The sequence below is a fragment of the Simochromis diagramma genome, unplaced genomic scaffold, assembly GCF_900408965.1.
Source record: "Simochromis diagramma unplaced genomic scaffold, fSimDia1.1 OVJJ01000486.1, whole genome shotgun sequence".
Lineage (NCBI taxonomy): Eukaryota > Metazoa > Chordata > Actinopteri > Cichliformes > Cichlidae > Simochromis > Simochromis diagramma.
Window position 1 is genome coordinate 2,576,934 of NW_024387047.1, and position 17,036 is coordinate 2,593,969.

General features: G+C 41.3%; 1 protein-coding gene across 3 annotated transcripts in view; it reads right to left on the bottom strand.

Annotated features, from left to right (window-relative positions):
- Window positions 1-17,036, bottom strand: part of ttc7a (tetratricopeptide repeat domain 7A) — a 64,850-nt gene that overhangs the window by 25,670 nt on the left and 22,144 nt on the right. For all 3 annotated transcript variants that reach the window (XM_040044678.1, XM_040044677.1, XM_040044679.1), the window contains 5 exons: window positions 12,670-12,787; window positions 10,960-11,017; window positions 10,783-10,855; window positions 10,515-10,675; window positions 2,795-2,911 (listed from right to left, as the gene is read on the bottom strand). In XM_040044678.1, coding sequence (XP_039900612.1) covers window positions 2,795-2,911; window positions 10,515-10,675; window positions 10,783-10,855; window positions 10,960-11,017; window positions 12,670-12,787 — 527 coding nt within the window. The remainder of the gene's footprint in view (window positions 1-2,794; window positions 2,912-10,514; window positions 10,676-10,782; window positions 10,856-10,959; window positions 11,018-12,669; window positions 12,788-17,036) is intronic.

A 17,036-nucleotide genomic window follows, 5' to 3' on the forward strand; every position in this document is an offset into this window, starting at 1 on the left:
TTTTCCTTAATAAATGCAGTCTCAAAAATTGCACATTAAAGTTTATTAGCTTCCTCAGTTCTTTCCTCCTGCATCTTTTCTCTGTATCAAGTTAGAAGGAGAGGTCAAAGAAAAAAGCCAATGAAACATGAGCTAGCGAGCTAACTGTGTAGTAGAGCTGGGCGATAGAACGATAACGATATGTATTGCGAAATAAATTTTTCTCGATAGAAAAATTTAACTATTGCGATAGGCCTCACCGCTCTTGTCCTCTTAAAAAAAGAAAAGAAAAAAAGAACAGCCAATCCAAATTAAGTAGCGCAGAGCCGAACCAATCACAGCCGCAGCGTCACGTCACGTGACTTGTTATGTACAGCACAAGTGCCAAGCCGCACATGTGTATTTGTTTGGGAAGCAGCCAGCCGCCGTGCCGCCTGGGTAATGGAGGAAATGAGTGTGCCGACTAGAGAAAAATCAACCGAGAGCGTGACCGAAGGTTACCGAAGAGAAAACAGATGCTGGTTCCAATGCCGGAGAGATTGTCGAACGGAAGAGCCATAGAAGTTCCGTAGTGTGAAGGTATTTCGGCTATTTCAAGTCAAACAGAGTAGCGTTCACTGTAAATTGTGCTGAAAGCAAGTCTGGAAATACAATAAACCGGTGCATGCTCAGTCTCTGACTGGAAGCGCTAATTCGTCATTCGGCTTTTGTCAGACTAAAGTAACTGTTAAAACTGTTTGAAAAGCTCAGCTATACAACAAGGAGAGATTGAGAATTTCCTTTTAGTTCTCAGTTTATTTAATATTGACAAAAGTTAGTCAGTTTTGTCTGTTCTTCTGTAAAACAAACTAAGATTTATTTTTAGAATTAATATTTTGTTTCTAAGTGGAATCGACAGTTTAGTCTGTTTTGTTTGTTCTATTTTGAAACTGAAATGCTTTAGCGGCTGCCTTTTGTGTAGTTTGCAATATTTGCCTTTATTTATCTGAAAAAGTCTCATGTTCCTTAAGTACATCTACTCTGTTGAATTTATTATGGGAAATAAATATTTAACTCAAAACAAGCTGCTGATTATTTCACATTTTACTTGTGAGCAACGGCACATTTAAATCTTACAAATATAGTTATTTGGCTTATATCGTGATAGATATCGTTATCGCCTGAAATGAAAAAAACATATCGTGATATGAAAAAATCTCATATCGCCCAGCTCTACTGTGTAGCAACACTAATGCATGCTTCCATGCAGAGGTTCACAGTGTAACCAGTGTGATGTCGAGCATTATACTTGTTACTGTAGCAGAAACTGCACTTCCTGAAGTTCCAGCATGCCATTTATTCAAGAACCACTTGACTGAGCCATTAGTGAAGCCTCAGCTTTGTGGATGCATAGTAAATGCACAACATTCAGGGGGAAAAGATATTTTAAACCTTATTTCTGGAAAAAGTCATAAAATGTGAAGCCGTTTTTAATCAGATTCAAGTGGTGAGTCAGTAGATGTAGTTTGTTAAAACCTGGAGTTATTAAAATGAGCTTTATTCTAATTTAAATAGAGATTTCAAAAAAATACCTACTGGTGTTACCCACACACGTCTACAAGGAGTTTAGTGTGGAAGCTATGCCTGAGAGTCAGTCATCAAACTCTCAGTCATCATCAGCTACTTTGAGTCATTGAAGTGGACCACTCCAATGTACTGGATGCAATGATTATCACCTGATGTGAGGTATGGACCATCTAAATTATTTTGCTTGTGTTCTGGTCAGTGAAATTCTAATGTGTCTAACATTTAGTATTTATTATTAGGTATAATTTTGTTTGTGTAATACATAAATAGAGTCTACGGAAGTACCTGGCTTAGCAAACTAGCTAGCATTAGCTGATGCTTTAACTTAGTGCACCACTTTTTGTCCAAATGTTAGTCAGGCGAGCACGGGACAGTCGTTGGTATCAATTCCTTCATGCTCCAGGAGCTGCCTGCATACTCTCGTCACATGAGTCCGGGAATTGCTGTGCACCAAAAGGAACACAGGACCCACCACACCAGAATTTTATCCCAATACCTAATGGCAGTCAGGGTGCTGTTGCCTACCCTGTAAGGCCTGTGTGTCTCTCCTCAGATACGCTTCTACAGACCTTCACTGACCCACCACCAAGAGAGAGCTCTTGAGCAATGGTATGAAGGAGCTAAAACTGATTGAGAACCCCTTCTGCTGCCAAACTCACCAGATCAATATCCCAGATGTTTAACTGACTTCATGCTAAACTCTGATTAAGAAATGGTCAAAGAGTATATTTCTTGTTCATCCTCCTAGCTCCTTCAGGAACTATGTGAAAATAAAGAGTTAGATGGGAAATTTTTACAAAGAAAATACAAATTCCATGCAAATTTTTGTCTGTAATCGTTCTACCAGCCTTCATTTATAAATAAATATAATTTTTGCATTTGTTTTTTTTTTATATTTGTATTTTTGTATTGGTTTTGGTAGTGCCTTTAGTGTTCAGTTATTATGAAGGGTAATAATGAGCTTTGCTGTATGTCAGTTCTGGTATTCAAAACATGAAAAAGGTCAACATCTCAAAAGCACTCAGGTCACAGGTAGAACATTATATCAGAAAAAGCATTAATGCGTGAACACACACACACGCGCACACACACACACAAACTGAATAACACCACAGCAGAGACAGCCGCCCCCTCCCAGCCTCATCGTGCACAACAGCACAGAAACTATTTGAGCTAAACGGTAATGCACATTTTGCAGCGCACGATAAACAAAGTAGCGCCAATGCTTATCTCTCTTGTGCATGCTCACCTGGAGCGGCTGACATCATAGCGGCTCTGCCAGTGCTGCAACATCTCCTCACAGGTATGCAGGGCTGCAGCCGGGCCGAGCAACACCTCTTCAAGCTTTACCTTTGTGAACAGCAAACTGGAACAAGAAAAAGCCACAATCCATTTTTGTTTAAATTTGAACAGTTTTGTTTTGTTTTTATAACCAGAACATCTGTTCATATAAGATTAACTAATATGCACGTTAATCTGTAAACTGAGTGCATGAGATTGAAAGCCTTGAACAGTTCTTATTGTTACATAAAAGATTGGAGGGGATGTAAAAGCTACCAGCTATTATCCCCTGCAACAGACTTTAAACTTATTTGGTTAGAAGAGTTAGAAAACACATCACAAGACATAAATTTGCATGCAAGCATGTGTGTTTGCGCTAGTGCAGTAGCTGGGAGCTTAGAGCCCATAAACATATTGCATGTAGAATAATGCACATATGGATCAACAGAAGCAGAGACAGTAAAGATAGTCATCAACAACAACCTCTAAGAGTTGTGTGTGTGTTGAGAGGCTGATGAGAGGAGGCTGTAGAGTGTTTCCGCTCGGCCCTTTTAGTTGAAGACAACTGGTTAAGTGATGTGGGAGTCTCTGATGTGAAAGTCTGTATGTCTGTGTGCTTGTGTGTGTGTGTGTGTGTGTGTGTGTGTGTGTGTGTGTGTGTGTGTGTGTGTGTGTGTGTGTTTGCCGTTGTGTGTGTGTTTGCCGTTGTGTGTGTGTGTGTAGTAATTGCCAGAAGGGGCTCTCAGAGGATGGGGTCTGTCATGGGCATCACTCATCCATGAGTGTGAGGAGGGAGAGAGGGAAAGAGGCAGAGAGACTATGGTGTTTGCAACATCTGACGCCAAGCTGTCCACTGCCTCTGTTGAAGGCTCCTCCAATTATTCTGTGCTCTCCTGTCAAGGGGGAGGGAGGGAGTCTGGAGGGGGGAGGTGGTGGGATGAAGAAGAGATAGATGAAGTGATGGAGGGAAGGTGAGGATCAATGGCTGAGCGAAAGGAGTTCGTGTCAGGGGAGAAAACTCTTGTTGAAATGCGCCTCGTTACTGACTCACGGGTCGGTGCACGGCTGGGAGAAGGGAGTGTGTGCGGAGGGTGTGAAGCAATGATGGAGGGATTTTTGAAAAGAAAAAAATGTACGAGTGTGGGAGGAACGGGGTTGGATTTGCTGACATGCAGATGACAAGTGCTGCCGAGGGACGCTGAGTTAAGGATACGCCTGCCAGTAGGAGTCCACCAGAGTGTGTACGTGTGGTTGTGTGCATCTCTCTAGACTCCCCGTTACCGGTGTGACAAAGCGTTTAGAAGCTTTGTGATGATGTAAACCCATCTAAGTGTTAAGATGTGACAAAGTGTGTGTGTGTGGGTGTATCTCACATGAACAAAGAACCGCGTAACCTGAAAGTTTGTAATTATTTTCTAATAAAGCTGCTGAGTTTCAAATGAGCATGTAAAACTTATATTGTGTAATGTTTGTACAACAAATAATATAAATTTCATACTCATTCACAGATAAATTACAGTAATCTTGCTTTTTTCTTCCAGTCAGTTTCAATTTGTCATTAATTTGCTTAAAAAGCAAAAAATAAAAAAAAAATAAAAATTTGTCATTAATGAAACCCACTCCTTCATGGTAATTTCAAAATAAGAGCTTGCAAAGAAATAAATTTGCAAGTTTCTTCTGAAACTGAAAGAAAACTAGAGTTCATAGGAGGCCATTAATATGGTTAATGGAGCTACATAACTAAAAAAGTGCTTTGAAATCAGCAAAGATACCCTGTTGTTCTGAATCCCTTGTTTAATTTAATGAAGTTCAAGTTATTGTATATTGTGCACACTCACTGATCACTCTCTAATCAGCCAAAGGTGATTTAAGTGTTGGTGCCAGACGGGCAGGTCTGAGTATTTCAGGAACTGCTGATCTGTTTGGATTTTCCCGCATAACCATCTCTAAGCTTTGCAGGGAATGGTGAAAATGCCTTGTTGATACCAGAGATCCAAGGGAAGATTGGCCAGAGTGCTTCAACCTAATAGGATGGAAACAGGGGCTCAAACAACCAATCGCCACAACCAAGGCATCCATCTCTGAACACACAAGAGATGAAACCTTAAAGCAGACAAGCTACAGCAGCAGAAGACCACAGCGGGTACCTCTCCTGTCAGCTGAGGCTACAATATACACAGGCTCACCTAAACTGGACCACAGAGGACTGGAAAAATGTTGCTCTGTTGCAACATTATGATGGTAGCATCACAATTTGGCCTAAACAACATGAAAACATGGATACAATATAATCCAATGAACGATAAAACTATAAAACTAAAAAGAAATGTCTCTTGCTGCTTTAATATCCTGCATCTTTTAGAATATTCAAAGGACTGGCTAACCTCAATATAACGCTTTTCCATTGTACTGAAGCGCCTAAAGTGCTTTATACAACATGTCTCATTAACCCAAGAATTTCCCCCTATATTTAAGTGTTTTCTCTGATGATTTCATCAGGAGCAACTCAGAGTTCAGTATCTTCTTCAAGAATACTTTGGCATGCAGACTAGAACAACCAGGAATTAAACCAACAACCCTCAAACTAGTAGATACCCTGCTCCACCTCTGGAGCCATAGCCACCCACAACAACAAACATCTTCAAGAAGATGGTTGTCATTTTCTATCAACTAAATCTTATTTGTAGAGCTTCAAGTGTTCCTCTGCATAAACACTATGAGTTCAGCTCTTGAGTTCCCACTATATGTGAGCTTTTTGCAGACGTTGTTAGGTGCAATGTTGCATCAAAAAAATATTTTTGAGAGACAGCGGATGGTGCATTACACGCCTCGCTCCACTCATGCAATATGGCAAACACACCATCCCGATTTGCTGGTCTATTTAATTGTAAATTTCCCATATTTCCCGCTGATATGTCAATGCTGCCACTACTGCCCTTCATTGCTGCTTGCTCTTTCAACCCATCCACCACCCCGGCATCTACCTGTAGGCTTCATGGCTAGATTAGACCATCATCATTCCCTAGATGCCAGTTTCTAACTATATTCTGCTACTGTAACAAATAATCAAACGCGAGTTTTCGGACCTCTGGAAAGTGTTGAAAGGCTTTTGAATAATGTTTGTAGTGCTAAATTTCACTGGGCTGCACTACTTTTGATAAAAACTGGAGTTAAAATGATGGGAAAAGCTCAATTAATTTCATTACTTGCATCTTTTATGTACAAATATTGTCATCATTTACTAGTTAATTCCAATAGCTTTTACTTGTTGGTAAAAGTAAAAGCAACTGGAATATACTTTCAGATTAAAAGCTTAAAAAGGGATGTGTTTTGCCCTTTCGGTTAGTGAAAGGCTTCAGTAGCATCAAACATGATGAACGTCATCTGAAAAACAGCAAGCAAACTGTTACAACGGAAAGGTTGAAAAAGACTTATGTTTGCATTCAAGACATTTTTATTCTTGTAGCAATCAGAAAACGGGAACATCGGCATATGAAATTGGTAAAATTAGGAAAAGATGTCACCGTCACTGATATAGGGCTTCTAATATGGCATATTAGAAGGTATAAAACAAAACAAAAAAACAAGTTTGTTGAAAATATAGCACAGTAAAGTCATATATTCATTCTACAGCGTGTTTTTGCACGATTAATTCACTGTGAACATAAAAAAGAAATATCAACTGATCTAAGTCATCCAAGGATAGAGCCTTTTCCTCTATTACAATCAGTGCTCTCCCTCACAGCTCCACAACAGACAGATTTCATCAAGATTACAACATTCAAAACTGCACATGAAATTACAAAGGCTGTCATTTCCAGCCTCCTGGGAGTGAGCCTGGTGTGTGCAGAGTGGAGTGTTTGAGGATGCATAGCAGTGAGTAGTGTAGCTCAGAGTAAGAGCTCAGTGGTGGCTGGCTAAGAGCGGTGAGCACTAGCGTAAACTCCATATAAAAATAGCTAATAATGTTCCTTAGAAAAAGTGGTACATGTACAGTATTACTCATTCTGCACTCCCACAGATCAGAGTGCGGATACTCTACAGGCAGATGGGTGCACGCACACACACAGAAAAGTGCACGTGTGCGTCACACTCGAGTATATAATGAGTATACAGATATACAGTATGCACATCCATAGAGAATAACACGCAAGACCCATGCTTGCTCAGAGCACATAGTAATCCAGGCCTGCATGTGCAGGCTAACACATGCTTGTGCAGAATCACACACACACACATGTAGCAGTACACGCTCCTGCTGCAACATCCCGTTAGATGAATGCAGAATCAAAGGCTGGGATTAATCATTCTCTTTAGTACAAACTGTGAGACCACAATCACTGTCTCTACTCCTCTCTCTCCCTCTCATACACACACATGCACACATGCAACCCTCCCCCTCGTCCCTGTATTGCCTCAGCTCTCTCAATCTGTAGCAGAATCCCATTTCACATTGAAATGCATGCCTCTTTACTGAGTGATTAAAATTTCAAAGAAAAGGGAGAAATGGAGACTGAAAGATAAAAAAAAATGAGAGACAAGAAAAGGAAGAGAAAGAAAGAAGGAGATAGGATGAGACGGAGAGACAGAAGACGGCAGAAGCCGGGGGTAGAGGATGTGGGAGAAAAAGGAGGAAGGAGAAATTGTGTATGCTACAGTGAGCTGACAGTTTGCTGTGGTGCAGAGAGGCAGTGGCAAACAAGAATCACACACATGCATGCACACATGCAGTGACACACAAACATGCGTGAGCAAGATTACGATCTCAAACACACGGTCGCATCCTCTTCGCCCCCTCCACAGCAGACAAGTACACACACAAAACACACACATGCACGACTGTCGCGGAATGCGAGCTTTGATCTCAGATGCTCGCTCACGTATTCAAAGCAAATGATATTCAATGAGCTCGTTACTGAGAAAACACATCCTTTCACACCAAGTCTTTGGATCTTTTATTCTCTGACTCTGAGGTCTGAAAATGGGCCTCAGTCCAGATGGTCCAGAATGTTCTAGGATGGATTTAGGACCATGTTTCTGTTTGCAGTGGCTGGTTGCATTGCATTGCAAGTTCAGTGATACAGTGTTTGCAAAAGGCCGTCATAATATTTGACTATTCCTCTCTGTCTGCATGGAAACAAGCATACTCTGTAGGTTCAGGTGGAGACATTGATGCATTACTATATAAATTTGAGATTTAACACTGGTGTGCCTATGAAAAACCTGAGATGGCTCAGTCAGTGAGCTAAAAAGCTGCTGCCACACAGTCACACAACAGTGTCATCTGCATAGAAATTTAGTTAATTTTTTAGGAAAAGCTATTCTTGCCTGTACATATCCACACAACTCAATAACACCACCAGGTTACAACTTGCTAGCTATATAGCTAGCACTGAAACTAAATTTATCTGGCTTTCCTCACTAATTTATTATGTAAAGGCTGGCTGGCTAAGGGTGAGAAAGAAAGTAAAAAGAAGGAAAAGGGAAATTACAAGGTTGTCATTATTTCATAGATTCAATTTTGAATAGTTAAAATTAACCGATTGAGGCAGATACTAGCAGCTAGCAACTAGCATTTTGAGTTGCACTTCTGGTGACTCTTCTTTTGGCTCTTTTTTTGGTCTCCACCTACTTCATCATAAGCTGCCAAAATGCTCCACTTCATCTGACTGGCTTCACATACATCACTTAAAAAAACCTAAAAACAGCTACTGCGAATAAAAATAGGATAAGAGAGAGGATATCAAGAAACTAATTAGTTGCTAGCTGCTGCTGCTAAAACAGCTGCTAAGAGAGCAGCTGAGGGAGATGCAGAAGGGAACACACTGACACTAGAAAATCTTTCAGTATAAAGCTAATGCAAAAAAAATATTCACCAGTGCCCTGCTCATAACTTTATCTTTGTAATCCAACTTAGACCAGCTATCACTTTAGCTATAATGTTTTTAAGCTATTATGCGCTTCATGATTATTGATTGGCTAATAGTTTGGGCTTAAGCAAGTAGAGCCAGCCTATTCACATCGCTACTGTATGCCTCTCTCTCCACTAATAATGGCTTAGTTTCAATGTGTATTACTGACTTGACAGTAAAATTATTACTAGTATTACAGATGAATAAATCTTACAGGTAATAATAAATAATACATCTGGTAAACCTCGATTAATGATTCATTTGTTCCTTTCAGGAAACTACCAACAAAAAGATATGTTTCCTTTTTTCTTTCCTTTTTTTCTGACTCAGTGTCTTGGTAGTGATCTGTAACAACAGTTTGGAAACAACAACGATGCTGCCTGCTCTATCCATATGACCTCATGGTTACCGGGGCGATGGGGATTCCTGGCGCAGAGAGTGATGTGATTGGCTGAGCCCGGAAAAGAGCTCTTAAATGGGTCAAAGCAGTCAAGTGTCTCTGCGAAGGAGGTGTGTGTGTGTCTAAGAGTGTGTGATTGTGCATCGAGACAGTGGGAGAACGCATGCGAGCTACCGACTGTACCTACAGCACAGATCGGTAAATCAGTTCTGTAATCAACAGTGTCTTTCCTGGATCCTCCCACTCTGTGTTTTTCTCCTTCTGTCAGGCTCTCGTGTCCTTCCTTCCTTTCGCTGTTTGATCAGTTTTGTTGTTTTTTTTCTTGTCTGCATTTCCTCTCCCTCCTGATCTATGGATGCACCCCATCTGTCTGCTCTGCGACCGTGGAGGCCAACACTGACCCCAAATGGCTGTACTCTGTAATGCTTGACTGGGCTTTGAGATAGAAAGAAAACACATCAGAAAGATGATGCAACATGCTTCCAAATTATTGTTAGTGTGAAATAATTGGCCTTGATAGTTAATGTTGTCAGTGTCAGATACAATAGAGCTTTTCCCACTGCTAATGAGCATGGTTTTTTTTTTTAGATGTTTTTGTGCCGGATGACTAGAATTATGTGAGTGAAATACTGTTAGGAAAGAAACCAGAGCAATGGGCTCATGCTGCAACCAACCTGCTTCAAATCAAACCGGATTCTAATTAAAAATCGTTCTTATCACTTTCTCATACTTATGATCTTGTGTACTTTGCCTACTACAATACTTTATCTATTAACTCTGGTATACTTTAAAAGTCTTGGTCGAATATGATTCTGCACAAAGGTGAAGAAATGGTTAGTAATACCAGCCCTGAAGCCAAAGGTCAAAGGTTCAAGCCCTTAAACCTGCAACATGTCCTTTCACATCACTACTTTCCTCCATGCCCAAAATGAGTTCACTTTAATTGTCAAAGTGTGTGTGCTTAGCGTAGCAGACAGGTGGGTTTATGTGTTAGGACGTCTTAGCTCAGCCAGGACAGCAGCGCTTAGGTCTGGGTCAGAGCTGCAGTGTTAAAAGGGTAAGGGTGTATGAGGGGCATCGGTACCGCAATGCAGACTTCCACTCTGGCACGTCTAAATAAGGCTTCAAGTGTGTGTGTGTGGTGTGTGCTTGGCCTTTTGTGTAGCGGAGCAGACACCCTATCCCTACGGAGAGGACTGGTGTTAGGATAGAACCTGGCTGCACCGCTCTCTGGAGCTCTCTTACACACACACTTAAAAAACAATCTACAAAGTGTTAGAAGTGCAGCGATCGATTGAGTTATCCTCAGTCCACCAACATTTTCTGTTGCGTACGTGTGTGCATGTGTGTGTGTGGGATGGCATAGTAGGTTTTACTTGAAGTTGTCAGGGTGCTGGCCGAGGGCCAAAGTAAGGGTGTCCAGAGCATGACGGTGGTGTTTCTGGGCACTGAGCAGCAGGGTGAGCAGGTGGAGGGAGTGTAAGTCATCCCCACAGAGAGATAAAGCTGCCTGAAGGGGCTCCATAGCTGCTGATACCTGCCAGATAAACACCAAATTTGTCAAAAAGAAAAAGAAAAAAAACAAGTTTGTCAAAAAAAACAAAAAAATAAGCTTCAGTATTGATTCCATTGGCTTGCTTTTACCTGGCGTACGATGGCCAGCTGCAGAGCCAGGTACATGGCAATCTGCGCATCCTGAGGGTCCAGTGAATGAGCTCTGTAGAGGGAAGACAAATAGCACAGTGAGGGTGGACTGTTGAACTGTGTGGCTTGCTTGCGTGGCTGAAACACGTGATAGAGAATGAAACAAGCCTGACTTACTTTTTCAAAGCATTTAGTGCCTTTTTGTTGAAGTCGTTTCGGTCTGTGGTCAGAGAAGCTGCAGGAAAAATGGGAAATTTACAATTTCAGATAAAAATAAAAGCTGATGATGGACCACGGTTCAAGCAAGTTAAAACAAGAGTTGGAATAAGGGGCAGTTATATGAAGGCCTGTGTCTTGACAAGTAGCTTAGACAGTCCATCGTTGTTGATGTTGACTAAACTATTTCCTATTAGCCAGAAATGAGACCTACTGTATTTTTGGGACTAATAAAGCGCACTTAAAATCCTTTAATTTTCTCAAAATCGACAGTGCGCCTTATAATCCGGTGCACCGCATGTATGAATTCTGGTTGTGCTTACTGGTCTTGAACCAATTTTATGTGGTACACGGTGCTCAAAGATCTGTTTTAGTACAACTTTGGTAAGCTACGAAGACGCACCGCCTGATGGCTTGCCGGAGCATTACGGCTGCCGTAGTCAGGAGCCTCGAGGAGTAATCTGGGTCCAAAACTCCGTCAGTTTCAGGTCCCAAAGTCAAACAAACACTGCGGTACACTGAGAGTTAAAAACTGTCTAATTTCTTTCATCTTTAATAAAATGATCAGCGTTGCTGCTTAACCAGGTGTAACAATTAAGTTTAACATCCAGGCATCCATGAAACCGGAAATTCTGAAATTTTACGGAGTTAGCAGAAAGTTAGCTCGCTATTTTTTACCTTAATATAATATACCATGTTCTGACTGAGAGATTTCTGAAACATTAAAACTTACAGCTCTGCTATCACAATAAAAGTTAACGTGGCAGGATGCTGTAAACAGATCAAACTTCAGTCGGGAGAACAAATGAGATAATCCATCCACAATACGAGGTTAGTCATTAATATACAGCAACAACATGGGAATAGAGCAGCTGCGAGATAATTCTACATTAATGGATCAATGGTACAGAAGAGGAGGAAGCAAGAAGAATGAGTTGAGTAAAGTTTGACTTATCTGACTGTTTTGTTTCGCTTAATGCTCCTCATAATCCGGTTCGCCTTATGGTCAGACAAATACGGTAAATTGTGTCCTATGGAACAGCTCAAACTCATCACAAGGTTTTCTAGCTAGCTGCCTTCACCTACACTTCACTTACAGTTTTGCATTATGCTGACTGACGCTCAGGTTTTAGATTGCTCCAACGCTCCATTTCGTATGAGGTCAATGAGAGCAGATAATTCACTAAGCTCAGGGCAAAGCTCTGGCTATGGACATAGTTTCCCTACACTTGTTGCTCGGTTCCTTTTTTGGGGAGCAGTTTGAAAAAAGAATACCAGGAAATAAACTTGTTTCAGGGAGTGGATGAACTGACAGGTTTTATAAAGGTCCAGTCTAATATAAGGCAAACATGAATTATTGAATCAGGCAATGCTACTCTCACAGACCCAGAATAAAAAGTCCCATAGACAGTAAGATCTAGTTAACACTTGTCGACTAAGCTATTTCCTGCTGGCAGTGGACAGAATTTAAACTGTGTCCATTGGAAATCAAGTGAACCCAACATCAGCCCTGAACTCATTACAAGGTGTTGTAGCTGGCTGCCTTCTTCTTTGCATGACCACAAACTGCTGCTTTTCTCAGGGAATTCCAAACAAATGACCAGTGGTATTGTTTTTATTTTGGATAGGATGTTCTCCATATATTTCTTCAGATTGTGTGGTTAGATTTACCATCAGAGGCCTGCAGACTGCAGCAGAGTCCCAGAGCCAGGTAGGCTTTAGGCAGAAATTCTCCTGCTTCCTCCCCCATAGACACCACACTCTGGGACAGAGCCTCTGCCTCCTTGATCTGCATACACACATAAACACATTAACCTCTGAAGGATGTTAGCTGGGATGAATATGCGGCAGAGGGACGAGGAAAAACACCCAAGTTGAATCAATTTTTGGTGCAACAATAAGCTACATGGAGATTGGGCTGTTCGAAGCATCGCGCAGAACTGTCTCTTTGTCTTCGATCTCTTTGCGTAATCCCCAGCTGACTCTGTGATGTGGAGATCAGTGCTCTGTAGAAGCCATACCATCTGTTACAGTCGACTCAGTCGACTTCTTGTTCTTTTTGTGGCTTTTGTGGCTCTTTGAGACTCTGGTTGCGAAGCTGGGATCAATCACATGCCTCCCTCATGGGTGAGCATGATGGATAAGACTGATAAAACTCATAAAAATAAAAATAAAAAAATCTATATTTGCTGTGTGAACTGTGAGGTACTGTAAAGTGAGCTGAAAACTTTGCCAGTCTGTCCAGCAAAATGTGTCTGCGATGCAGTGGGGAAGGACGTGAGTTTAGTGCGAGGACAGTCCGGACAGATTTGCTTGAAGGACAGCGCAGAGTTTGCTGAAGGACACACACGCTCGCCCACACACACAGCAGTAGACTGCAGGCGGTGTGTGGCTGAGCCGAGCCGAGGTGCTCTGAGCTGAGGAAAAAGTGTGTCACTCCGTGTGAGGTATGGCTGGTGGCGGGCGGGCAGGTGGGTAGATGGGCGTGGGTGGAGGTGGGGGGGTAATGCCTTTGACAGCACACCAGTGCAACAGCAAGCAAACTGCTCTGACACCCCCCCCTCCGCTTCATGTCCTCCTCCTCCCTTCATCCTCCTCCTCTGTTCTCTCTCCCTTCCTCTGAATCCAGCCCTCGCTCTTTTAAAGCCTGCGCACAATAGACCAGCCGTTTACACGCGGACCCTGTCTGTGCACGTTTTAGGCAGATTATGATTTTGTTTTGTTTTTTCTCCTCCCCTTGAACAGTGTGGAGAAAGAACACGTCGCCATTGTCTGTGGAAAACCTTGAATCTGCAAAAAACTGCTCTTCAGGAATTTAGAAAAGCAGCTTTACGTGCAAGATCGAGAGTCCCACAGTTCATGGTGATGTCACTGGTTTGGGGGATTTCAGATATGTCTACAAGAAACCTACGAAAAACCACAGAAAAGAGCAAAAAATGTTAAAATACGTAACGTTGTTGGCTGCAGTAAATATCAGCCCAGACTGTCCAGTGGAGCTGATGGTGGATAACAGTGGCACATTTATGTAATGCCACACTGCACTACGACCATAGTGTCCCATTGTGATTACGGCTGTAAGCTCCTTAGTGTTTCCAGCCTGCCATGATCTCCAGCCACTGACAGATGTGCTCTCTCCATTTGCCTCTGTTAGCTCCACTTTTCTAATCTCTCTTTCTCTCTCCAACTCCCTCTCTCCCTCTACACTAAATAACACTGTTGGTGTTATTTTCTCTTTCCTGCTGAGATCATGCACTGAAGGAGTATCCAAGCAGGCCCGGGATTCACAGTAGTAGTGTGTAACTGCCTGACTGACCCCAGCATCAATCCCAAATATCAGGGGTCTCGAACTCCAGGCCTCGAGGGGCCGGTGTCCTGCAGTTTTAGATCTCACCCTGGGTCAACACACCTGAATCAAATGATTAGTTCATTAACAGGCCTCTGGAGAACTTCAAGACATGTTGAGGAGGTAACTTAGCCATTTAAATCTGCTGTGTTGGATCAAGGACACATCTAAAACCTGCAGGACAACGGCCCTCGAGGTCTGGAGTTCGAGACCCCTGCCAAATATTAAGGACCCGGTGATGTCGTCTTACAACTTTTGATCAGCACATTAGATGCACTATGCAATTCTGTGACTCGATTGTATGTTATATTCTTGTAAGTACTAGCCGAAGCTGACCATGTGCAAGAAAACTGCTTCCATGGGAATTAAGAAGGTAAGCAGCAGCCAGGTGGTGCTAATCAAATGCACCTGATGAACTAATCATCAGCAGGTATGAGCATCTCTTAACACAAAGCTAAATGTTCCCAAGAGGGAAAGAAACTGCAAAAATCCCAGCAACTACATCTCAGACTCTATGGACCTCAGCCAGCATGTTAAATGTTAAAATTCATGACAGTACAATTAGAAAAAGACTGAAGAAGTATGGCTAGTTGGAAGGTCTGTCAATTGGGTCGAGTGATGTTTTTGTGACAAAGCTAGAGCTCTGCAGCAAAAAAACTAACCACAAAAAGTCATTTTATCCCAATAATCTTAGTTTTATAATTGTTAAAAAAAAGCAAAGCTGTTCTGTTTTCCAACTACTTAAATCTTTTAGTAGCACTAAACCATGGGCTGTTTCAAGCATCTGACTGAGGGTGTAAAAATGTTTTTAACTGACACCCACAAAGCAGTGGAAAACTATAAAATGATATCAAATGACTTCCAGCTTGTAATTCCCACTTTCCAAAATGGCATTAAGAAACGTCAGTTAAGGACAACTGTGAAAAGAAAGGCAAGCTCTGGAAGAACAAATTTACATGGCTGCTGGATAGAAAGGCAACGTAAAACCCCCATATGACTGCAAATTAGCTAAAAGAAGGTTTAACTGACATGAGCGTGGTAGTGCACCATTTCACAACGCAGCTCTGACGCACAAACAAGAAACGCAAGCTCAAGTTTTCCGACTAGTCCCTATAGATTCCAGATGTGAACATCAGTAAAAATTTGGGAGGAGATCTTAAAAAGGCTGTGGTTGCAAGTCAGGCTCAAAATATATCTGATATATATATATATATATATATATATATATATATATATATATATATATATATATATATATATATATATATATACGTGTGAACTTGATCTTCCATTTCTGAAGTTTAAAATAAAGCAACGGTACACTAAGATTTGTTTCATTTTAAAACTAATGAACTACATCATTTGCTTGTGGCTTCCCACACTTTTGCATACTGTTTTGCAGGCTGGTTGTGTGACAAGCCTTTTACGCTGTCAGCATCTCTGTCAGTTATGAGCGTTCACATTATCAAGAAATAACACTCAATCACGCTAGCTGCTCCTTGCCTTGAGCTAAATGGTAATACCAGACTGCTAATATACTTACCGTGACAGTGCTGACATGCAGATGTTACCAGATGTAAAGTAAATGTTAAGCTTTGAGGGCAGATGCAGGGGTGCGTGCATGACTTCATTGAAAAGAGCTAATTAGTATGTATCAATGTAATTGCTAAATCCGTTTTAAGAAGAAGAGACGTGAAAGTCGTTGTCATGTGGCAAACAGGGCTGCTTCATTACGGCAAAAATAATAATCACAGTTATTTTGGTGAATATAGAAACCTTGATTTTTAAGATCTCCACCGTGCTTGACATGTGATATGAGGTGTTGTTGGCCAAACATGGCGCTGTGTATCATGGCTAAACATGATCTAGACCAGGGATGTCCAACTCCAGTCCTACAGAGCTACTGTCCTGCAGCTTTTAGATGCATCTTTGTTCTGTCACACCTGAATCAAATGAATAGCTTGTTACCAGGCCTTTTCCTAACTTGATGGCATGCTGAAGAGGTAATCCAATCATTTGATTCAGCTGTGTTGGAGTAAAGATACATCTAAAAGCTGCAGGACAGTATTTCTCTAGGATTGGAGTTGGACACTTCTGTTCCAGACGTTGTGTGGTTTGTCCAGATGCAACACAAAGCTGAGCAGTGCTGCCATGTCTTTCTCATGGCAACACTTCCAAGCAAGCCATACTTTTTCAATCTTTTTCCAATTTTACTCATGAATTTTAACATTGTAACTGTAGAGTTTATGATGTTTATGGTTGAAATTTCTCTGCAGATTCCTCCTTGGTATTGAGTTAACACACACCTGAATGGTCAAAACCATCAATTGCTGCTAATTACCCTTTTAATTCCTATGGGTCCTATATGGTTGTACTTGGTTTTTCACTTAGTTTGCTGCTTTTGAATTTTGCATTGGTTTTGATAATTAAATAATAGCATTGTGTATGTCATGTTTTACTTTTATTACCATGTGTAGATGTGATTTGCAAAACAAAAAGTTCAAAAAGTAGGACCGAAATGAGAGAACAGTCAATGTAACAATAAATTAGTTATACTTTGTGTTTCATTAATGCAAATTTCTTTTGATGTTTATATTGGAAATCCTGGACACAGGATGTATGAGGATATATTTGCTACTCTGCATCTCTGTGTCACTTCTTTATAGTTAATGGCATAATTTCCAGCACACTGCAA